Source organism: Oculina patagonica, chromosome 11 (genome assembly GCF_052425735.1).
Source record: "Oculina patagonica isolate OP01 chromosome 11, crgOcupat, whole genome shotgun sequence".
NCBI classification, from domain to species: Eukaryota; Metazoa; Cnidaria; class Anthozoa; order Scleractinia; family Oculinidae; genus Oculina; species Oculina patagonica.
This window is the reverse complement of record NC_135768.1, coordinates 662907-687537: the sequence shown is the minus strand read 5'-3', so window position 1 is coordinate 687537 and position 24631 is coordinate 662907. Positions and strand designations below refer to the sequence as shown.

At 37.0% G+C, this 24631-nt stretch overlaps 1 protein-coding gene across 2 annotated transcripts; it reads right to left on the bottom strand.

Annotated features, from left to right (window-relative positions):
- Positions 1-9183: 9183 nt before the first annotated feature.
- On the bottom strand, positions 9184-24377 carry LOC144629854 (homeobox protein otx5-B-like). Of its 2 annotated transcripts, XM_078488079.1 has the most exons (5): positions 24140-24377; positions 21840-21956; positions 15512-15659; positions 13990-14141; positions 9184-11787 (listed from the first exon to the last, which is right to left on the bottom strand). In XM_078488079.1, the coding sequence occupies exons 3-5, from the start codon at positions 15612-15614 to the stop codon at positions 11437-11439; spliced, it is 606 nt and encodes a 201-aa protein (XP_078344205.1). In that variant the 5' UTR covers positions 15615-15659; positions 21840-21956; positions 24140-24377; the 3' UTR covers positions 9184-11436. The 2 variants fall into 2 exon arrangements, with proteins under 2 accessions (XP_078344205.1, XP_078344204.1); XM_078488078.1 differs by lacking the exons at positions 21840-21956; positions 24140-24377 and adding an exon at positions 17879-18024.
- Positions 24378-24631: the final 254 nt, after the last annotated feature.

Sequence of the window (24631 nt, the reverse complement as noted above, 5' to 3'; positions counted from 1 at the left end):
ATTTATAATAGTAGGATTTACTCAAGTGTATTTATCAAGACTGATAATTTTCTTTTTATAGATTCACGGCAATCGTCTTTTCTTATCAATCGGAGAGAGGAAGATTTCTAACTGTGCCATTAAGGAATAAAAATGTATCAAGAATGGACTAATTACTGTGCAAACAACAATCTGGCTTAACGGAGTTTTCAAATTTTCCTAGCATGTAGGTCGTAAAATGGAAATTTAAGAAGAATGGAAAATTGACAATGGCACGAAAGCGGATCAACTTTTAAAAATAGGTTTTTATCGATTCTCGCAATCAAATGTTAATCTTCCCATAGTAAAATACGCCCTAGCACCCGTTTATGTTTGGCAATTTCCTAGACTTGTCAAAAACAAGATGTTTTAGAAAATTTGCGCTCAAAAAGATCTTAACGGCTAACTTTACTTTACATCCCCTGACCAACATTTTATTTCTCTTTGCAGCATCAACACTTAGTCAACCATCAATTAGGAGATTTACCACTTACTTCGCAAACCTTACATTAAAAGAAATGAATACCAGAAAAAGGAGGATTAATTTTTAAAACGTGGGTGTGTAAATATAAGGGCTCTCTCTGCAAAACAACTGAGCTTTTCTAACAAAATTAACTCTTTGATTGCGAAACCGTTTCGATATGTTGAAGTATTAAAACGTAATGGAGATTTCTACAAACTGCACCTTGCAAGAAATGTTTGCCGTTCGCCAGAATAGACCTCGATATTGGTTTTTGTTCCTTCAAGTCAGACTTGATTTTTTCAAGTTCCGGCCTTAGTTTTAATTTAGTTTGCCTCCGACACCACTTATGTCTATTTGGTACCTCATATAGCTTTCTCAAGATTTACAATGATGCTGAACTCTCGCTTTCACTGATTTTCTACAACCTATTACAGCCTGAATTCTGTCGCATAAATCAGAGTGACAAGTTATTATTCCAATGATCCGCAGTTCCCATTTAAACAGAGCTCCGGGTTGTGCGGAAGCCGATTTTAGCTTATCCGGGATAAAAAATTTAACCCAGGCTTCATTCCTCTTATTTGGCAAGTGTTCATTTAACTGCTAATTTTAAGTTTATAGCTTGAGATTAAGTTAAAGAAAAGAAAAGAAATATAAGTAACACAAACAATTCCTGCAGTTTTAAGTAATTAGCCATGCCTTGGCTAGACAGAGAAACTCATTTTTACATGTATACCGTATTTAGGTGTCTTCGCAAGATCACAACAAGAGGAAATTGGCCGGGCTCAAATCCTCACTGATGTTCAAAAAAAAAAAATCGAAATCCAAAGTATTTAACCTTTTCAAGCAAATCGGCCTACAAATTCTTCAAATTTAAATTTTATCTAATTATATTAAAGCGTTCGCCATTGACACATTCGCCAATTTCCACTTAGGGCTCTCAATTAGTGGCGACACAGCGTCTTTCCTGAAAACTGTGATAAAATTAACAAGAATTTGACACAGTGAGTAAACAGACTTAAATTAATTTACTTGGCACGTGAAAGAACGATTTAAATAATTAATATTGGCAGGTTTTAAGCAAAGTTCAGTACAGCGTACTTAGAAAATAGGGTAAAGGGTTAAAGGGATTGTGTCACAGATTTTAGCCAAATTTAGGCATGGGAAATGACAATCAAATTCGGTGAAATATAAAAAAATAATCTGTTAACAGTGAAGGAACATTTCAATAACAACAAAAGAAGGATTGTGATATGTGTTTTTGAAATATTGTTGGGCTGAACAGTTTTCAAAGTTAGTCTCGTTTGCTTGTAACTTAAAATTATAACACCCATAAAGCTATGCTATGGTTTTGTCATTTAGATCCATAGAAGTAATTTTTTCGGTGAAATATAAAAAAATAATCTGTTAACAGTGAAGGAACATTTCAATAACAACAAAAGAAGGATTGTGATATGGGTTTTTGAAATATTGTTGGGCTGAACAGTTTTCAAAGTTAGTCTCGTTTGCTTGTAACTTTAAATTATAACGCCCGGGAGACACATTTGGTTTGCAATAAAGCTACTGTATGGTTTTGTCATTTAGATCCATAGAAGTAATTTCTTTGCAAACATTAAGTTTCATAACGAGTATTTGGCAAAGCTTAATAAAATAAACTTAACTCAGCCGTGACACAGTCCCTTTAAAGACAGGAAAAGAAGTGTAAAAAAATAAAAAAACACGAGGAGCCCGGTGGGGGAAGGAATGAATTGCATGCGCTAGTGCACCCCTGGAGGCGGAAAAGGAGTATAAAATTAATTTAAAGTTTTAAAAAAAGAAAATTCCGAGATTAAATGGAAAGCGAATGTTTTTAGACAAACGGGAAGTGGTCGGGCAAAGAATGGGGAAACAGCAAGACGCGGACAGTTGCTCGGGTTAATCATGCTAATAGTAGTTAATGGTATAGTGTATTTAACAGTGATTGTAACAGTGGTTATAAAAATGCTGGAAACGACAGATCCTGTAAAAAACAAAACAAGTACATTCTGCACAATCGGATCTGTGTAACCGACTTCTAGTGGATTTCTTTCTTTAATTGGTCTCGAACAACAATGATAAGGTCTCATACACTGATAATATTGACAACAGCAACAAGAACAACAGCATAACCAACAATACCAAACAACAACAACAACAACAGCTGAGTCGAACTACTACGCTAAATGATGTGTTGTTGTCATTTCATTCATCCCATGACGTCTTTTCTCTGAGGTTGACTGAGCCTGCGCCTACCGTCTTTGTTCAGCAGTGTTGCTAGGTGACATCGGTTCGGTGCTTGACGAAGAAAACGATATTCAATCGGCGAATTCGAAATATTTAATTAACAAATCTTCCGAAAAAGGAAATCTCAACCTGGTAAAAAAAAATTACTTAGCTATCAATTATTAGTCTAAACAAAAGCACTGCACTCTACCCTAACAAAAACAACTATACGTTGTACAGAAAATCATACGATTCAGTAGTATGAAAAACATAGATTACGTGCTTCCCCAAACGTCTCTCAGTCGCAGATTTTCTTTAGTCTTCTAAAGATAATGTTTAAGCATTAAATTAATTTATAAACAAAATTATTAACTGTAAAAAGGGTTTCCTTCGCTTACGGTCTCTTCTTCGAAGTACGACATATATAATACTCGCCAAAAATTAATAATACTTGTGAAATACAAATTAAAGGTTTAAAAATAAACCAAAAAGTCTTTTACCATAAAATGTTGTTATTTACTTTTATAATTGACTTAAAATCAACAGTTAATTACATTATCAAACGATGTTGTTATATCCATTAGGTCATTACCGAATAAATACTACTTTTTTCCGATTTATTCAGCTTTATTAGATTATTAAAGCTAATACTTATCAGTATTGGCACTGAGATAAACGCAGATTTTAACTGCCATAAGAAATGGGTATTTCTGCAATTAAACGAACTATGGAAAGGTAGTAAAACATAGATGATCTGGTTAATAACGGTCTTTCTGTCCCTTTATTAACTCGCCGTAGCGACAAATTGAAAAGATTGTAGTTTAATTCGTCAAGAATATGATGTAGCTTTAGTTATCATTAAAGATTACTCTGGGTATTTTACCCCGGGGCATCTCAAGTTAAAACAACCGCAAACAAGATATTATTTAATCTTTATTTGCAATATGATTTCCTCATAAGCCGAATAAATTAGATTCAGCCAGCTAACAAACACAAAAATTCGCTAAATCGATAGACTGAGCTGATACCATTTAATAGTAACCACAAGCGTGCGAGGGATAAGTTGGATACTGATTTTATTTTTTCTTTTCCGGAGTCAAATTTACAGACATTTTTTAGTGTGTGGCTGAATGGTCAGACTTAAACACGTTTCTATTTTTTTTCAGGATAATAATTAAACTTTTAACTGTTTTGTTCCTATTAGCAGTGTTGGTGTATCAATCGAGTGAATTTCTCACTGAAATATGCTAACAATGAAGCCACAAAGTGCTGATCCGTCCGCCTATTTACAGACGATACCAAGTTATTGTTACGCGGCTGTCGCATATTATTATTAGGTTCAGCACGTATACACGAACTTCATCGAAAAGTTCTTACCACAAAATTTTTGACTAAAAAAACCGCGACATAGCCGAGAGTCACCAAGACTCTATGCAACAACTAAATTTTTTCTTCCCTTTAATTTGCTGCTGGAGAAAAAAGTAAAAAGAAAATATAACTTGTTCTCTGAAAAAGGCATGAAAGGTTGCATATCTGTATTTTCTCAACCAGTCTGCGAATTCTCTTGCCTCTCAGCGTTGCCTTAGCTTTCAGGTCACTAATACCCAGCCAAGGTAAATAAAGTTAACGCTCCACAAGCCTTATCCAATCTCATTTTTCACTCTGATCCGTTGGTTCTTTACACCTATTCCGACTTTCCAAACAAAGATTGACAGATTTTATTTAACATGGCGAGCAAACGTCAAAAATTAAAAAAGCCTGCCACATAAAACAAAACGGAACATTTTAAGAAACGTGGGTAAAAGTTTTGATCCTCTGGACTATAAACAAAAATGATTTTAAAAATGTTTAGATTAGCAGATTACAGATTGAAAATTCTTTGTGGTCTAGCTAAAATCTTCCTCTAAGCTGTCTACATAAACAAGGCGGCAGATTATACTGTGTTAGCAGGATAATTTCGATTTTTCTTTTTAATATCAATATATTGTCAAACAAATCAGACAGGTCACGAGAGAGTAAAGAAAATCGCCAACTCGGGTGTATTATTTTGATGTACCTCCACGTTCTCAAGACTAACGAATATATGGTAATAAGTTCGGAGAAGGATATTTTGAGTGAGTTGTTTAACCCAAAAAATATTTAACGTTACTCTTGCTTATAGAGCCCGGAAGAGTAGGAGAAAATTTTTTGTTTGTTCTGTGTTTGATATTTCTAGAGAGGACACATACGCTCTTTCGTTATAAAATGAAATGTATTGGATTGTTAACGTTATTAAGGAGAGGGTGGGACTACAGTTTGCCATATTTTTGCAGACAAATTAATCAACTTCTCGTTTTTGCTGTAGTCTGGCTACTGATACTTAGCTTTTCTAGCCCCTAAACAAGGTTAGTTTAGTCTTACAGATACATTTGGCGAAATTAAATTATCGGAGAGAAAACATTGTCAGTAACTGAGAAGCCTTGCATCAGATTTAGTTAGTATAAAGTTTGTTTATAAGTTCATGCTCATCTAAATTATTATTACAAAGATCCGACTACAATTTGCTTCTGTTTGTTCAAGTGTTCCAGGGGGTGTTCCCTGATTGGTTAACAGAAGGTTCGAACGCACAGTAACTGTCCAAGAAAGTTCACAGAGCGCACATGCACCCATAAACATTAGCACAAATTTCCTCGCACATTTACAACAATTCTAATAGCGATAAAACTTAGAAAAACTCAAGTCAAAGCATATATGACAATAGGTGCAACTTATCCGTCGGTAGTTTATTTCACCTGAGAAGCAAAGTTATACTTACCCAATGGAGTGCATTTATGATGCAATGTTCTTTGTAAAACTCGCCCTTTATAAACAGTACACCACCAATTGCAAGTTATCTAGCGATACCTGCAGACGTCTCCATAATGCAGACTTAACTGACTCATATTATATTTCTAAAGTTCACAGTTTTCTGAAGTGATTTTATTCTCTTTGGAAATTAAGCAACGGATTAATATTTTCGGCTAAACTTCTTCAAAAGAAATCTTATACGGTCTCAGACCTTACAATAATAATTTATTTTCGCTAAACGTCGTACTGGTAATAGTTAAAAACAACTCACCCCACACACAATCACTCTAAGAAAACTATTCCCATGTTTATACATGGGTCAATTTTAAACCACCGTATGTTAAATAAATCTGCTGTTTTTTCAATGTGGACTCTGCAACCGTTGGTGATAACTATCTGTACGTTCTAAGAGACCCTTCTTTAGGAAATCAAAACGATGTTAGAATGTTTATTATTATTATCATTGACTCTAAGGGAGGTAGTCGGGTTGAATCTTTGTAAAGTGGGATAAGCCTGGATGAGTCTTTAACGGAACAAAAACAAGAAAAAAAATCATCCTACAAAAAAAGACAGCTTCCACACAAAATCATTTCAACAATTAGACTTAGTGGAGGTTTCTATAGGTTGATAATTGTGGCGAACACCAACTGTCAAAGTCGATTAAAACCGAAAGCGAGCCGTCTAATTGCTTTAGCATAACCGAGTGACTGATTTAATAAAAATCACTGGTTTTAAAGTGGTTTAGGGAAGGTTTTGCTTCGGTCGTACTGCTAAAAAAAAACAGTTCCCACCCTCTGAGGATATCGATCGATGGCAGGTGCATGCTTATAGCCAATCATATTGCTAGTTTTTCAACAATCTGCCAAAAGTATAGTGGAGCCTAGTACAGTGGAACCTCTTCTTACAGCCCCCTATTTCGGACTGTCCACTTGGTCCTAAATAAACCAAACATTATATAAACTCTACCACTGTAATATGGACACTCTTCCCTGTCCCTTTGCTGCCCGGGGGGGGGGGGGGTACTCCCTATAATGGCCTATACGGGGAGGCTCCGCCCGAAAGGGGTACCTTTTTCAGGCTTCAGGTATATAAAAGGGTAGGGATTTCACAAGTTTTGGTATATGAAAGGGTATGAAAATCCGTCATTTAGGTTTTTAAAAGGGCCTTTAATTAAAATATTTCGAACAGACGCACTTTATGGCCGTATTATTTTAATTTATTAAGCGCTGCATGAAAATGACAAGAAAATGTCCTGTTCTAAGTCTATGCCATGTCTTTCGGGTATATGAAAGGGGTACCTTTTTCAGTAAAAGGTATACGAAAGGGGTACAATCTCTGTCAAAATGGTATATAAAAGGGTAAAGGGTAAAAGCTTGGGGCGGAGCCTCCCCCGTATAAAACTTTTTTGAGTGCCCCCCGGGATTTGCTGTCCGTATTCAAGAGGTTCAACTGAAGCTATAGGCATAACCAAGTCAGGCTCATTATTGGCACTCCTTGCAATGAAGGCCTCGAGAGAACGCGTACGGATTTTTTTGTGCATTATGACTGTGAATAAATCAGTTTTACCAATAAACTTTATGTTTAAAAGAACAGCCATTGGTTTTCAAGCCAAAACAGTAAGACTCACTTAGTTTCGGTTTCCATCGACTTTGATAGCTAACTCGGGGCTTCATCCCTCATCGACAATCAATCGATATCAAGGAACCTCGAGCCCTCAGCCTAATCATTAGTAAGTTATTAACGTTTTATTGACGTCCCATTTGCCCCTTTTAACCTTAAAATTCACAAATTCCATTCCAACTCCTTTTTGAAAATATTCCAAAAATCATATTTTTGTAAGGCTTACGGAACCACAAAATGGAGCCCATTATAGGACTGCACGAAATCTCAAAGAGATTTGAAAAGTATACCACGTCCAATTTGCAAGAATGTTTAACCTCTATTTTCTCCTTGCACAGAATCAAGCAAATTGGTTAGGAGAATTTAATTCCCACCACAAAAATAATTGTCATGATATACAGTAGACCCCATTAAGCGGCCACCCTCGGGGAATTGGCAACTGGCCGCTTAATAGAGGTTGGCCGCTTATAGGAGTTCGTTAGAAATTAGCATAAGAGTTTTTCAGAAAGTCACGTTATTTAAATACAAATAGCGTGAAGAATCTGGATCAATAAGACGAAATATCCGGTGTTTGATGATTTTATCAGCCAACACTCTTTTTTAGACTCTTGACGTCCGACCTTGTTGGAAAGAAGGCCAAAAATGTTTTATTACATTCTTGCTGGCCGCTTAATAGGGGTTAAAATAATAGAAGAACGCTCATCGGGACGGCAGAAGGTGGCCGCGGCCGCTTAATAGGGGTTCGACTGTATAAACAACTGAATTCTTCATAATGATTCTTCGCGAAATCGTTTGAGATTGTAAGAAGAACTGGCAATTGTATGGTAAGGCGACATTGAGTTAAGGTAGCAATAAGACACTGGCATCAGTGCTTTGTTGTAGTTGTCGTTCTGTCCTTGATTTTCTACAATGGATGACGACACAAATTAAAAATAAATGCAAATAAACGGCTAGAACTGTTTTTTTTTTTTTTTCATAAAAATGATTTTGTTGGCCAGGACTCAAAAAAAAAAATAACGCTGAACATAGATAAACAAAATAGAATACTGAGAGCTGTATCATTGTGTATGCCCCCTGATTTCATGTCCAGCGTGTTGAACTTTACGCTGGGGACATGTTTTTTTTTTTACACCCAGATCGTGGAAAGAGATGGGAACTAACACAATGAACTAAGCAGTTGATGAACCCAGGCACCTACAGCTCCATTCAGTTTATGCCGAATGGTGTTTCTTTCCAAAGAAAACATGCAATATTCTTCATATCAAGAAGGTGATAAAAACCCTTATGATGATCGTTTGGTTTTTAAAACTCTTATTACGTATTTTAGCTTCTAGCCATATTGAGAAGGATGATCGGTTTCCTGAATGAATTTACCGTCCTTGTGCTGCAACCCACTTAAAAAGCTACCCTTGTCTCGACCGCGGTCAAACGACAGAAATATGCAAAAAATAAGTAAAGTACTGCAAAGATAAGGTTTTAATTTTCACAGTTCAAAGTTCGATACATTACCGGTATTCTGAGTGTTTACTAATTTTTTTGGAGCTTTACTAAAAAAGTTCTACGTGTTTGAAAATAGCGATATGCGGACTTGTCGGCCCATTTGTCAAAGCACTTTGGTTCGGATGCGGAACATTTAAAAAGTAAAAACACTCGTTTACCTGAGGAAATGGGATTATGCTTACACTCAGCAACTATTTTTATCTATCCTTGCTCATACTAACACTTCAATACGAACAAAAAACGCCGAAATGGAAAGAAAAGCTGCCTGAGACGTTTGACCGTGGTGAAACCCTTGCCCTTACAATGGGCTTGTTGAGGTTCTCAACCAGCAGGAGATATTAGCGACACCAAAGGGTTGAAGCCCCATGTCAGCGCAGATTGAAGACTGCAAGTTTTAAACCAGCGCCACCGAACTTTCGCAAATTCATTCGACCACGAGGCCTTTCAAGAGGAACAAAGACTGTTGAACTGATATTTTGTTTATATGATGTGTATATTACTGTCACACAAACGAGGAATAGTGTATTTTAATGACTTTATTCTATGCATTATTTTTTGAACGAATTTCATTTATAGCTTTGACTTTTTGTACAATGTACTAGTTAATTTATGCAATCATTTCATATATTAAACGAATTTCAAAATAATGTAAAAGAATTGTTTTCATTAACCGATTCAGCCCTGTCGTTCAACAGTCTCCAAGTACATCTTATCTCCAAGTATATCTTATCTTATCTTATCGTACATTCTCTTAACATGTCCATTAAAAAAAATCTGGCCATATGAACTCCAATGGAGACCATGCTAGTAATGAGAAATTGTATTTGGACATCAGGGCTGAGAGGGTTAAGTCTGTTTGGCTTTATTAACAAAAATATACAATTACATTAAAACTTATGATCATTTCATTAAAGGTTGGCACATATCGGCCCGCTTATATACCTATTTATAACCGTGACACTAAAACTTCTCCATAGTACACCCTATTTACATTGTACAGGTTAGCTGAAATCAAACAAGGGTTTACAATAATGGTATGTTGTAGAGATGTATTGGTAGATTACTTTCGGTTCCTTTTTCAGTTATAGGTTTCATGAAAGCTGTGAAGAGTGAACCAATTGGAGCTAATGGAATAAAATATGAAAAACAAAAATGATGCGATGTACTTTCTATTCATAATGCAAAAACGTTCACCTACACCAACCTTGTGATATTTTTAAAATAAAAATAATTTTTGAAGTAAATATGTGTATAATATGTGTATAATATGTGTATATTGCAATTGCTGACATTGAAAACAAATGAAAGCTACATCAACCCGACGGCTGGCAGAACAAAAAAGCGATTCAGACACACAAAGAGTGTTTTAAAGTTAAAAAGATAACCATGTATAAACCAAACGCTGTCTTTCAGTCTTGGCCGTCTAACCCTTCACTTTCAGAGTCATGAGCTAGTAATGGAAGATTGGCTTTAAATAGCTGTGGATAAAATCCTTAGTGTGAGACCATTCAAATGGAAGCTATTGAGCAGTACTTTCCTGTGGTACTGTTTATTATGCTGTACAAGGTGATTCTTACTTTCAAGTCTGTGTATGAAACCCTAGTGTGTGACCATTCAAATGGAAGCTTTGAGCAGTACTTTCTGTGGTACTGTTTTGTTGTCAAATTACCAAGTCTGTACAAGGTGGTTCTAACTTTTAAGTCTGTGGATAAAACCCTTAAGTGTGACCATTTAAATGAAAGCTCATGAGGAGCACTCGTCTATGGTGCTGTTCAGTTGTCAATTTTACCAAGTCAAACATTTCATTAAAATTTGTCACATTTGCACCTGGACACTTGTAGGAGCAAAAGGGTAATTCCATCTTATTTCTTCTTAAAATTTGAATACCTTGTCAAGGAGACAGGTGGACAGAATTACGACCTCAAACGCTCAGAAATAGCAGTGAGAGATGTATATGACAATCACTAAGATGTATTTATAGCTCAGATTTGGAAATGAAGGTTAAATGAACATAACAATAAGTCTTCTTATGAGTAATATTGGTAAAAAAAAGACACAATAACACTTAATTGCTTCATGGTAAATCCGGAAACTGCCAGCGTCGAATGGTCGAGCTTTAAACGTGTTCTGTGGCGAGTCTGTTCAAAAACGCATGTAAGAGAATACCAGCACTTGGAAACAAAAACAACCATCACAGCAAACCACCCACTCCACCTCTGACTATTTAAGGTTAATTTGGATCTTACACAAACGAGTTGTCAGAACAGTTTTTTCCTAGCCACCTACGTAAAAACACAACCTGTCAGAATTCCTCCGGCATTCGTGTAAGAAGAGTCAGGACTTTGCATTTTTGTGGTTCAAAACTAGCAGGCGTATTTCGAAATTGAACCCGGCCTCACAGAAAGGTTTTCATAAGACGCTAAAAGGTTTTGCGCGCTAATTCCAAAGAAAAACAGGTTTTGTTTCGTGAAAACGCACCTTTTAGAGGATTCTAAGAATAAGTGGGAATAAGTCTAGAACGCTGATCCTTAAATGCGTTTCGGAAGAAACGATACTCTATAATTTCTATCTTATTAGACGGTAAACAAGTTTTCTTCAGCTGGCTTGCAAACAGTATATGGATTACTGTCAAAGAACTGTATTTGTAGAATAAGCTATTTAACTAAACTAATTGGTTTTATGGAAAACCCCTTATATTAACATAGTTTTCTTACATTTCCTTCAAAGGATTTTTTTTGCTCTTTTTTACAATCTCTATGACAGTCCACATTTTATCTTGGGGCCATTGGATGCATGTGCGCATGCTCTAAAGGCATATAAGATCCGCCGTTTGGACTTGAGCAGTAATACGGTGGGGGTGGTGGTGGTGGCATGAATGAAGGGTTTGCGCTAGACATTGCCATACTGTTGTTGATGACTGCATGTGATGGATAGGTTGGCATAGGACGGACTGACTCGTGGGCTGGGCTCCAGATATTTCCACTGCAGCTAGCGTATCTGCAGGGGGATGGACCTGCTTGTGTAGTGTCTTTGCTGGCGGTTGGGGTCTTCGGCTTGGGTTTGGGTTTTGGTTCTCCTTTACTCTGCTGCCGTACCTTGGCGCGTCGGTTTTTGAACCACACCTGTGGAATAATTAAAATAAACAAAAAAACTCCGTTTAATTGCAAATGGCGCCTGTGAAACAAGTGGAATTCAATTGTTGTCTAGTGGTTTGTTTATTTTGTATCTAGTGGCGGTTTATATTGAGTAGCAATAGCGGTTTGAAAAGATAAGAAGGGGAAAAATAACGAAAGCTTGATTAGAAGCTTTAGGTGAAAAAGTTAGTCTTACTACTCAATAAAAACTAATTAAACAAGTTAGGAGGTTTACTTTGATGTTTTTATCACCAGTTTCGTACAACTTCTTGCCATTTTAAGTGAGCGTGACTTCTCGGAAAGGCCTTAAGTAGTTTTTTCTGGAAAGTTTCAGTTTCTAATAAATACAATATAAAGGGAGACACGTAATATAACAACAGCACGCAAAACGGAGGTCAGGCTAACTGTCGAGACATGCCTTCACACGCGATCACAAAACACACGCATGGGAAATAAAAAGTGACATTTTTCTTGGACTAAATCAAATGTGTTTGATAATATCGTTAAATATAGGTTCTTTGATAGCCTAAAAGCCTCGAATGAAAGAAAAATTAACCTTAAAGTCATTACGTGAGAACAGATGAATTGTCTGAGGGCGTGAATTTCTTGACACTACATTCGTGTGTACGTACACAAACCAGGCACCCTTAAAACGCTAAATGCTCGGAAGTCGAAATATTTTAATTTAATTAAAATTACACCTGATTTGGGGCAAGGCTGGGGCGAACTGCAAACGAATTTTTTCTGTTTGAAATAAGAAGTAAAAGTGAAAAATAAAAATCACGTTTTTGACTATTTTGCAACAAAGGAAATTTTCATTCATTTACATTCACGACAACAAAACAGCCTTTATGGCTGGCGTTTGAGAGCGCAATATCCTGTTTTCCAATTTGGATGTGTCGTGCTTGATCGTGCCTTAACTGGACCACTTTGTGGTAAAATCCCTCATTTATTACAAAAATGGATGCTCAAATAATACGATTTGTCCCATTTGATTGTGTTAAACACGAACGATATAGAACAAACTTCTACAAACCACTGAATTTGACTGCCATTTTGTTCAGCTCCTTAGTTAGCAATAATGTCGACTGTTTTTCAGTACTAGTGCTGCGCCAAAGTTTTCTTTTTGGTTGGATCGAGTTTGAAGCATTCTTTATCTACCTGTACATTTTATTAAGCTTTTCAAGTATGGAGATCACCTTTTCACATACTTGGCAAATAGATTGGGAAAGATGCTAGAACTTTGAACCCACAACTAGCACATTGTGCAATGATGGGGCCGGAAAAATGCAGCCAGTTATTGCGCAGTCAATTTGCGGTAAAGAAAACACTTCTTGTCGCTTTTTGAAAGTTGTCACTTTTGGTTTAAAGCACGTATGCTAAAAGTGTTTGCTACCAGCCAGAAAAAGCATCTAGGCTTTTTATTCTTAATTCAGAGTAGTTCGAGCTCGATGAATGAATTAATAAATAAAGAACTTTATAAGATTCGATTTGAGAGAGGAACAGTGACGACATTGTCTTTGAGCATTGTAAACGTCCTACACAACGTGAAACTATGCTACTTAGTAATCCTGATGTAACAGGAAAAAGGTTTTGTATAATTGGAGCTTACCATCAGTTGAAGAACCAAAACAAAGGACAAATTTGCGGCAAAAGAATTTGGAGATTCTTAGCATGTTGCCAAAAGAGCAACTCTGTCAGTTTTGGGTATTCAAGCAAACAAAGAGGGATAGTTTTCATGGTCTGTAACTTTGTATTTTAAAAGTTATGGGGTTCATTTTAGTGATCGACTTGATTGGGAAAGAAATCAAAGAGCAAAGTAAAGAACTGAACTCTTTGGAGTTTATGAAAGTAGTTTTATTTACTGAAACATTTTCGTGTTTAGCCAACAGGCATTCCCCGGCCCCACCTTGTTACCTTCGACTTTTTTTAGCAGTACAATCTTTCTTTTAGGATCTCAATCCACTTTTTCGTAAGACTTGAGTGGGGAAGATGGCAATTTTTAGAATTTGGCAAAAGTCACCGTCAAACATTCCAATGTGCTAAATTTTATGACTTGTCGCATGCCCCCGATTAGTGCCTCACTTGACACTAATAAAATGGCTTTCATTTCTTCTCTACTACTGAAATACCGCACGTTTAGAGAATTAAACAACTCTGTTACCCAGAAGAATCTTCCATCTAATTTACCTGAACTCTTGATTCTGGTAGATTGATTTTCATCGCAACTTCTTCTCTCATAAAAATGTCCGGGTACTTTGTCTTAGAGAACAGCTCCTCCAAAATTTCTAGTTGTGCTTTGGTAAACGTTGTCCTCTCGCGTCTTTGCTTTCTTGGATAGCCTGAAAATATATAGTTATATAGAATCACGCGAGAATTCTATCAAACTTTTGCTGCAAAGAATAGATACTTTAAACAACAGTGGCTTTGCTTTATAGCATTGACATTCCTTTATCCTACTGCAAGCAATAAAATCTTTATTACACCAATTAAATTTGAGTTTTAGGAATTGTGATCAGAGCAGAGCATCTCTTTAACTTTTGAAGCCCTTTCCCTTCAACTTAAATATAACAGTCAAGGAAGTTTCGATATGTTAAACTTTGTATAACAATATTTACTTTAGTGGTTCGCAAACTTTAAACAATAGTTGTGTTCAGTTATGAAGCCATCAGGTGTGATGTTTTCAGAGGAATGAAATTTGGTCAAATTAGAGAATAAATATTTGAACAAAGGTGTTTTCAAAGTTGGATCATTACGAGTGAGTTTACTCATTTGCAATGCCAATGAGTGAACTGAAAACAACATTTCGAGTTTTTCTTGGACGGTTATAATTGCGGTCTCTTAAACATGTTTTTTTATTGTTTTATCATCTGACTAACAAGAAGGCTGAAGATATTTCCGTTGTCATTTCAAAGATAATTTCAAATGCAATCATATCAAGTAAATCAACGCTTCAGGTCATTATCCAGTGTAACCTAGTGTACTTTTAAGTGATAATGTTATCATTAATGTAGTCTTCAGAGCAGCTTTCCTAGCCGCAAATGGCTCAGGATATTTTCCGCAGGAAGAATGTTCCTCTTTTCTGTCCCTTTTAAAAAACGTTTCTCTAAAAATACGTAGTCGTTCGGGAAATCGGCCTAACTTAAATAGTATTCGCGCCCACAAATCCTAGATATACATCAAGCACGTTCTATCCCGAGCTAGATTTGGACGATTTGTGTCCATCTTAGCAAGAATCAAACTTGATGACTAGATTTACAATAGGGAAATATCCGTTGTGATAAATACGAAACAGACAATAACGTATCTCTAACTAGTATGATTGTCATTAATTAGGAGGAAGAACTGATTTATTCCGTATTTTGCGCTCGGTGAGAGTTAAATAGGCTTTGTTGAACCTCGCACTCATCTAAATGCCTTTCACAAATTCTAAACCCACAAATCTGGGAGGTCTCTCTTGACTACATAACGTACAAAAATAGAAAAGAATCGAGCTTCCGAACGGCGGTTTTAAAAGACCTCTCCAAGGTATTTAGCACAGCTCAATAATGGGAAATCATTTTCTTCTTATAGAGGGGTTATTTCTACTGGTCACTACGACGAACCTATTCCTATATTCTCATTACACAAATGTGTATGCACAATGGCGACTCTGATCAAGCATTGTTTGTTCTTTCATGTCTAAAAATAAAGTTATAGTCTTGAGTCTTACCGTAAGGCGGAGCAACCATTGGGGAAAACATGTCGGCGGTTCTTGGAGGCATGTTTAGTCCATTGACAGGGTATGGTGGATAATGGTTCAGAAAGCCCGCCATTTTGGATTCTTGATGTAAGCTGGAGAGTGAGTTGTGAGCCGCGTGCTGTGGAAGCAAATGAAAACACGAAATGATCAGCTCGCGGCTTAGTCGCGCGACCTTCTTTACCGGCTTGGCCCCTTAAGGCCCCCCCTACAGATCAAACCTGTCAAGATATTAATACAAAAGACGGGACAGAAAATCCGCTTGATAAAGGACTCTTCCTGAAATTCAACATAATAAAAACAAGCCCATGAAAGTTACACCCAACTAGCCGGATTATTTGGATCCAGGTCAAAGAAAGTATGCGAGCGATTAGCTGGCCAAACTTTGGCAAGTATGAGGCCCGCCGTTCCACGTCAGTGAATGAGGGCCGCGCGTTTATTTACTGTTCATCAAAACTAGAATATTCATTGCTCTTTTTCTAATTTACAGCAATGTGGGAGGTCAGACAATTTGCAATGGTAGCCAAAAAGGAAGCCGCATTGCACCAAAATAAAAATTCACAGTGGATTTTAACTGTCACGAGAGGTTGATAGCGTGCACGTTTTCGCGCTGGAAGCGACTTCGTGAAAATTCTCAAACGGAAACACGCTAACAATTATCTATCCTTTAACATTTCCCTTCCATTAGCAACATGAAAATGCGAAGCTAAAAAGGTCCGGTGGCTCTCGTGATGAAATCCGACGGCAAAAGAGGAAAGAGCTGAAGTTTAACATTAAAAAAATGCCGTACGTTTCTATGGCGGAAGTCCATTCCGTGATGACGGGTTTTGTTGCGAATTTAGTGACATTTCTTGAAGGAGGATTCCACAAATCTATAGCACTTCAGAAGAAAAGAACAAAATCTGTAAGGCGACGTAATTAAAGTGACACGGTCTAGTTTTTGTTTTTAATTACGAGCACCAATAGGGGCCTTTGAGATAATTAATAAATATGATTTTTACTCTAAAGAAGTCATTGAAATGAGCGAGAACAAAAGCACAATAACTCTTGACAATTGTCCACAACGAATCATCGAGAAAGACTTAAAACTCGTTTGCACACGACATGCTGTGTCTTGTTCTGACATGTCCGAGTTTTTAAAAGCCGTATAGTATTGGTAATGAGGCGTCAGTTCCGCTATACCGCTATACCGCTTTCGTTCTCTCTTTCTATGCTTAGTTAACGTGCTGCTGACGACATTTAATTAAAAAAAGACGTCATTAGTGGTTTTGTAAAGGAATTTTGTTGAGGCCAACCAGTGCTTTAATGAATCCACGACTTTGTTCACGAACTTTTCCACCTTTTCGGATACATAAAAACTTTAACCTCAAAACATTAAAGTTGTAAAAAATTACTGATACTTTCAACAGTTTATTTTTATTTCTTAGGATGAAAAACGTCAGGTAACAGTTATTGCTGTTTTTTATTAAACTCATTCAAGTAGAAAAATGCGACGGATTATTTACGAGCCTTGAAAAGTGGGGCACCACACTGCACGTCAACCAATTCTGAAATTGTTGCGAAAACATCAATCAGCGATTTTGTTCGACAGAATTTCAAGAGTTTGAGCTTTTTGTTGTTGCGTTTTTTCTTAAAATGATAGAGGAACAATGAGGAGTTAGCTGAGAGACAGCCAAGTTGATAGACTGTTAATGTGTTATCTCAAATTCAAGGATCTAATGTTGTGATTAAACTTCAGGTGAATCTTCACATCTACCCTGTCGCAACTAACGAAAAACTTTACCTTACCCACAAAAAGTTCCAGAAAGGAACTCTTACAGGTTGCTTCAGGTTCAAAGTTTTGTGCGCAGACAATTTCTTGGCTGATTTACTTAATTTCACTCTCTACGTTTTGTGGTTAAATGCGAAATACCGATCACTGAAACATGCATGGACCAGGAGTCAAATTTTAATCTTAGAGCATGCGAACCTTTCGCAATAAACAAGGCGTTGGACGAAAGTAATAATTAAGAATGAAAGGCCATAATTCAAAATCTCGCTTGAAACACGTGTGAAGAACCAGTTTACAGGATTAATTAATCAGCAAAACTCCTTGGAAAGTGAATTGAAAAAGAAAGAGTAAGCACAACGGATGTGTTGTCGGGTTTTGATCCGAGAAGATAATAAAACAGACCTCTCGGTGCTAGAGTGCTTACTTCTGTCATTAATTTGCGAAAGGAAACCACAGAGTCTATTATATTGAAAGATTGCGATTGATAGCCTTGTTTCTTGATGAATGGTGAGTCTTAACTAATAACACTCAGGAGTGAGCGCACTGAAAAATAACTACCGAACACTTACTAATTCAACAGCTTGAGTTTCCTTGAAGAAAGAATTGAGAACACATTTGGAAAAGTAAGAACTCGCCGGGATAGGTAGGCATCCGTTTTGGGCCTCATACACCGAAAACGACATTTCTTCTTTCTTTGAATTCGGTGATTTCCTTTGTCAGCACTTGCTCGTCATCTGATGTAATAAAGCTAAAGGCTTCCTGATTCGAGACATATCTAGAGTCTCTTTATGCCCGTTAAGTTGCAAGAATAACCTCCTTTAATTTAATTTTGCAAAGAATAGGACGGATGTTCCATGGATTCGCGCGCTCTAATCCACTGACAGCTACAGGTTTACTGAAGGCTTACATCAAATTGTTTGACGAAAGTATTGCGTGAAATGACACAAGAATTGGGCGGCCCAGAGAAAAGCTTAATTTTGAAAGACGCGCATAACATAGTGATCCTTTTATTCTGTGGTAGTATTTGTACCAACACACAATGGTCGCCCAAAGAAACGGATAAGTCACCTTTTATTACGTTACACAAGAAGGATGGTTTCATCTCTATCCCGAATTCAAAAGATTTTCAATTAGAACCAAACGCGAACTAATTATCGATTTAATTTTAAGACTGTTAGGTTTCGCCTTGCTTATAAGCTCAGGCTATTGGAAAAAAGCGGGCAGTCTGCTGAAACACGCCACCCTTAGTAAACAAAAGAGGACGATTTTTAACAAGGAAACTCTTACGAGGAACAAAGTCTCAGTTTTTGAGTGAAATACAAGTATTGCTTCCTTTTTTAACGCCATATAAAGGACGTAAAGCCAAGTCCTGTACTTAAGCCAGGGGTTTTGGAATTTAAAAACAAGAAAACGCCAATTTGTTAATTTCTAGTTCTTCAAACATTATTCCCAGATCTGCTGTCTTCAGTTTGTCCAGCTTATATTTGTACATACGAGTGGAGAATAAAGTTTTTCTTTTAAAGTTTGAGTCCAGTATTTAAACCAGGGGTTTTAGAATTTCAAAACAAGAAAATGCCAATTTGTTAATTTCTAGTACATCAAACATTATTCCCAGATTTGCTTCTTCAGTTGTTTATACTAATAGTTGTTCATACGAGTGAAGAGTTAAGTATTTTTATTCTTTTGAAGTATGAGTGGTTCAGTTACTGTTTTTTCCTATGATTCCCATAAATTGTTTTTACGTTTCTTCAGACAATAGCTAACAATAAAGCTATCCATCTTTGAACACCCCTTCTCGACTCCCTCTTCCTTTGTTAACCAATTAAGAAAAAGTTTCTTTGCCAAATGCGCCTTTCGAGCCTATTATCCTCGTCAGTTGAATGTAATCACGTTATTGAAACGTTTTCCTGAAAGAAAGTGCAGTTAAATCCCCCACTGATGGGGCGAAAGGTTGTCCAAAATTGTTGCCAAAAATGTTAACCTTAATTCGCCTGTTTCACCTTTATAATAAACGTACGTAACAGTAAATGGCAAAGAGAGTCAAATAAAGTGTTTAAAGAAAGTCACTTTTCTTTCACGGCTGATTTTAACTAAAAAGAATGCGTATTCACTGAAGAAATCGCAATCAACTATGTCCAATATTTTGTCGTCTATTATGACCAGTCTCAAATAAAAAGATAAATATGCTACAAAATGGAAATTTGTTATAAGTAAAATATAGAGATTCAATCAAACATGAATAAAAAGAAAGAAGGCTTTTGTGTAGAGAGGATTCGAGATCGTGCCCTTTGGTTTCTTTAACACAAAAGAGCCCTTCAGAAAAGAAGAAACCGGACATTCTCAGTAACAGCTATTGGCATTGCTTCAAGCGCAGTTTAAATCCCAAAATTCAATTTGCTTTTTCTCTCTCTCGCTCACGCAAATTTTCCCTGACAATGAGCACTTGAACCTCGTTTTCCCCCTCCTTGGAAAATTACGAGGAAGAATTCATGCACGGTTGTTTGCTTTGCTCGCCAAGTTTCCGGATTAGGATTTACTCTGTGGTTTTTCAATCAATCTCACGCACACAACTCAAAAGAGAGCCGGGCAGAACAATTCATGGTGAAGCTCAAAACAAGCGCTGACAAAAAGAAAACAATTTCTTATTTCACTGGCTTCCGTTTGAAACCGCCTGGTGAGGGGGCTGGCAGGACTCCTGCTTGGAGATCAAACATTCATACAGAAACCCTCCCGCTGTGTGCCAGCATAAAATGATTCATTTTTCTGAATGGAATCCCTGTTTCATCATAGTTAAAATGTTTGTCTGATCGTGCATTTTTGTGTTCATTTACACGACTATAATTGCTACATGAAAAAGAAATTTGAACTAGTACGGTCGTTATTAAGCATCTAGTGTATGTTCGTGATCTATAAACTCGATATAAACAACCTTATATAAACAGTACTTAAAATCGTGTTTCCTTTGACGAAGGGATAGGTCAACTGATAAGAGTTGTTCAACACCCCACTTGCGTTGTTCAAATGGACTAAGAATATTTTGACGTAATACACTCTACAGTGCACCCTGTGCGTCAGTACTGGGAGATGTAGATTGCAGTTGTTTCACAGATAAAGATAAAGATGCTTTTAAACTGTCTTTGTAACATGGTTGATCTCGAAGTCGATATGAAGTGAGAGTAAACACAATACGTCAACATGCGATGGTACTCAAAACCTAACATAGAACTGTAAAAACACAAAAAAGTTCAACACAAATATTGATCTAGGAAGATCGTCAATTTCGTACAAAACTCAGTAGTGGCTCTTTTCACGATTTCTCTTGTCATAGCAGAGATCAAGACAGGCAAGCCCCATCAAGTATGTCTGTTGTAGGTCGCCCTGTCTCTTTGCTAATCTTAAAAGGGTGTCTGTCTATTAACCGCGGACATCTGTGTGGGAAAATTCCCTCGAAAGTGCTCGCCTTTTCTGTGAGTTCAGGGCCTTTGCGGTCTACAAGTGGGAAATATTTACATAGTGTAAATATAGCTAGGACTGTTTGAAAAGAGCTTAATGACTTCAGCGTAAAGGCAGATATATATGATACACGCGCTTTGTGGGATTTCGTGGATCCTTATTATCGGAATAATTGGTTTTTGAAAGCGTTTGGTGATCTTTCTTTCACCTCGAAGGATTATTTCGTCTCTATCCTATTATTAAAGGGCCTAAAGGAATAGCTAAGTTTCAAACACGACAGCTTATGAAGGCAATGTCGCCTTATTGGTGTGTGTTGCGAGTTTCCTATCAAACTACAGGTAACTAAAATAGCCAGAAACAAAGAGTTTATTGTTAAAGGCTTTTTCTTCGGGATCCTCGGGGCGGTGTTTAACGCAGCATGTTTCTTTGTTGGCGACAACGACATTCTTAGCCACAGTAATTTGTCCAGAATTCCGTGCTTGTCTAAGAGAAGCCCTAGTCCCTCCCACAAGCTGATAAACAGGCAAGTAAAATACGATTTAACTGGCAAATACGCTCAGTGATAAATCTCGATCGAAAAGTACTTAGCGCGCTCAAGGTGAGGAAGTGATTTGGTTCGACTTTCCGTTTAATATCAGTGGTCGTGTCAATGACTGCAACATCAAACAACTAGGTCGCATTTGAAGCAAAGGTTACAATTATTCTGCTTTCAAAGTAACACATATCTAAACCAAAAACAAAGCTCTGTAATTCTCAAGTACAGATTTAATAAGAGCTAACGGGGACTGCTTGTCATATGGCGGAAAGAACCCGAGATGTATAATGATTAGTGTAACTGTCCACTACGCTTTCGTTTGCAATGTTGATGTTTCAGTGGCTTTCAATGACTTTAGTAGCTTATTTTTTAACGCTGCTTAATACAGTAATGAAAAATATTAAAGGCTGTCCTAAAACGAGAGTTTATGAGGCCGGTTGCATCGATGGAGCATAGATTAATCTGAGGACTCAATGAGTTACTCCGCGATGTTTGAAGAATTAAAACATGGCGTAGCGGATGTACGCGAGTTCATTACTTACCTTTGACGATTCGCAAGAGTAATTCTGCTTCTTGGCCTGGCCAGAGATAACGAACAACAGCTCGTGTATTCTTGTGTCTCGAGGATCAAGATTGTTTAAAAATCCTTGCAGTCAGTACTGGAATGAAAACAAAACGGGAATTGAGCAATGATGAGGGTGTAAAATGTGCGCGGCTCCCCGCTGGAAAAGGTTAATATAACATTAACATCGTTAGAGATTCACGGCAAGACATCTAGCTGAGCCGCAGGCTGTTACTGTTACCTCACAAAGCTGCGCTTAGTCAAAATAAAACAGCACAACCCTCTTTGCTGCTTCCACTCAGTCAGTTCTAAAGCGATTGTCTTGCAGCTTCCATTACTCTTTGCCTCTTATAATTGTTTTTATCCTTGTATATTAAACTTGGAAGTACATGACAACACAGAGTTTTGTTATTTTAATCATAAGAGGCGGGGTACATTTCCAGATGCTGCCATGAATTTTTTTGCGGCAATGTTCTAAACCTCTTGAAAAGGCAACTGTTATTAAAATCACGTTCAATAAATCTAAATTGTCCAGAGTGTTTATTTCAACAACATTTTGTGAAGGATCTCATCAATTCTAATTTGCAGCACTTTAGCAGAGTAATAAAGTCAGAACAGCATGTTTTGCCAATTATCTCATTCACTTCTATTTGCATTCAAAAGGGAAAATTTCGACCGCTTTGAGCGCGTTTCAAAGGAAATAAACCTCCCAGAGAAAAACCAGGGATCACGAAGCCACAAAACCTCATAATGATACAATAGAATTCGTCTGAATGGCTTTAATATTCAATGAAACCGAATATTTTCCTTTTCTTGAGAGCAATTCCAAACTGTATTGACCGCCATAAAACAAAAGCCTGCATCAGTTTAACTTCGTCATACGTCCTTTCAAGATTCCGACTTTCGGTGGAAGAGAAGTAATTAGTTGTAATTAACAAGATCGATTTCACTGGTTGAAAGGAAACATTAAGTAAAACGTTTACCCAACCACAGGTCATGACTTTTCTATCAATAATAAATTTCAATATTTATATTTGCTTCTTTATTATGGTTAAACATTGGGCTCGGCTCTCGCATTTGGCTCTTGATCTCTGAAATTTTTGTTTAAATTTCATAATTACAGATTCTTAAATCTCTGAGGTGGATAATTTCCAATATTTCACTTAGGCTTTTCTTTTGGTTCTTCTTTAGCTCTGAGGTCGATAATTTTCAGTATTTTACTTCTGTAGATCCGCGTTAAAAGTGTTCAATCTTTCGCGTACTTCTTTCTTCGACGCCTTTTCTTTCAGGAAGATAAACATAGCTCACTTGTTGTGTATATTGGTTTTATGGCGCTCAACTCTTTTGAAATGACACTGTTTTGAAATTTCTTGCAATAAAAATTGACAGGAGGGTCATAAACGCAGAAGTGAAATCGGAGGGATTATATCATGCTGTCCCCGCGAATTGTACCACTAAGTGTTTTTCCGGAAATTAAATCAAATCCGAATTTTATTAGTTCCTCGCTTCGTTTGCTTGCTTGGTCCTTGACGAAAGTCAACCAATTGCAAAGAATCACTAGTTAACACAAAGTTTAATGGTAAGGCAACATTCATATCTAGACTCCGAACACAAGACCTGAACTAATTATCGACCTATCGAGTACATAACTAAAACAAAGTCTTGACAATTCATATCATTTGTGAATCCAATAAGTTTTGTTTTTATAAACATGATCATTCTGATAAAAGCAGCAATCAGTTTTTCCATAGCTCTCTTTATGAGCGATCGCAGTTCTTTTGTCGTGTAACGGTTTGCTATTGCTTTGCATAGATATTAAAGTTGTACACGAGAAGGATCTTTGCGTAAATCCCTTCCTACAGGCCGGTAAAAGAAAGCGCCTCTCACCGGAAAAGAACGCAGGCCGAATAGTATAAATTGCAATCAAACAAAGATCCCTCCATTGACAGAAATGGAAACTACTACATATCAATTAACCCTCGCTAATTTTGGCGATGTGCTGTCATCGCGGTAAATTTTCATAAACGGATCATCGTCTTAAATCCTTTCCAGTGATAATTGCAGTGGTATTTTGAGTTGTGAAGCGTCGACTGCTTTTCGGAAGACGAAAAAATTAGTTTGGTCTTTATTAGTCGCTGCACGCGTAGTTTGCAAATTCTTCTAAAATGGACCTTCAAAATGGCTGCTTTTCATGAACAAAACCTCAGAAGTGCGCAAGAAAATAACTACAATAAATACACACAAAGCTATGCCGTGACTTATATTAAATTGTAGACTTACCTTTATATGTTATATTCAAACTCTGCGCAGTTCTATATTGACCGTTAGCTACTGACACAAACACAGGAAATTTTAAATAGTCCGGCGTTGAAGGCAATCGTTATATGCGCACCAGTTATTCGGCCCCGAGTTGTCAACGTTGTAAAAGTGTCTCGAATATCTGCCCGGCTCTCGTGATGTATGATTTATACTCCCAGCCCATATGGACCGTGAGGTCAATAAGACTACCACACCAACACTCTGTCAATAGACATATTTTTGAGTGGGACACGCAAGGATATTTCTGGAAAATATTCATTTCGCCAGACAGATTTGCGCTCAATTTAACAACAATATACAAAAGAGGACTTATTTCGATATTTTTGGATTTTTTCCAACCCAAAGTGGGTGAGAAGACCATGGTTTGATGATAAAAACCGTGACATCGACGTGTATTCAGGGAGAATATTTTCAACAAAGTTCCGGCTTAAAGGGCGAAAGATTAAGGCATTT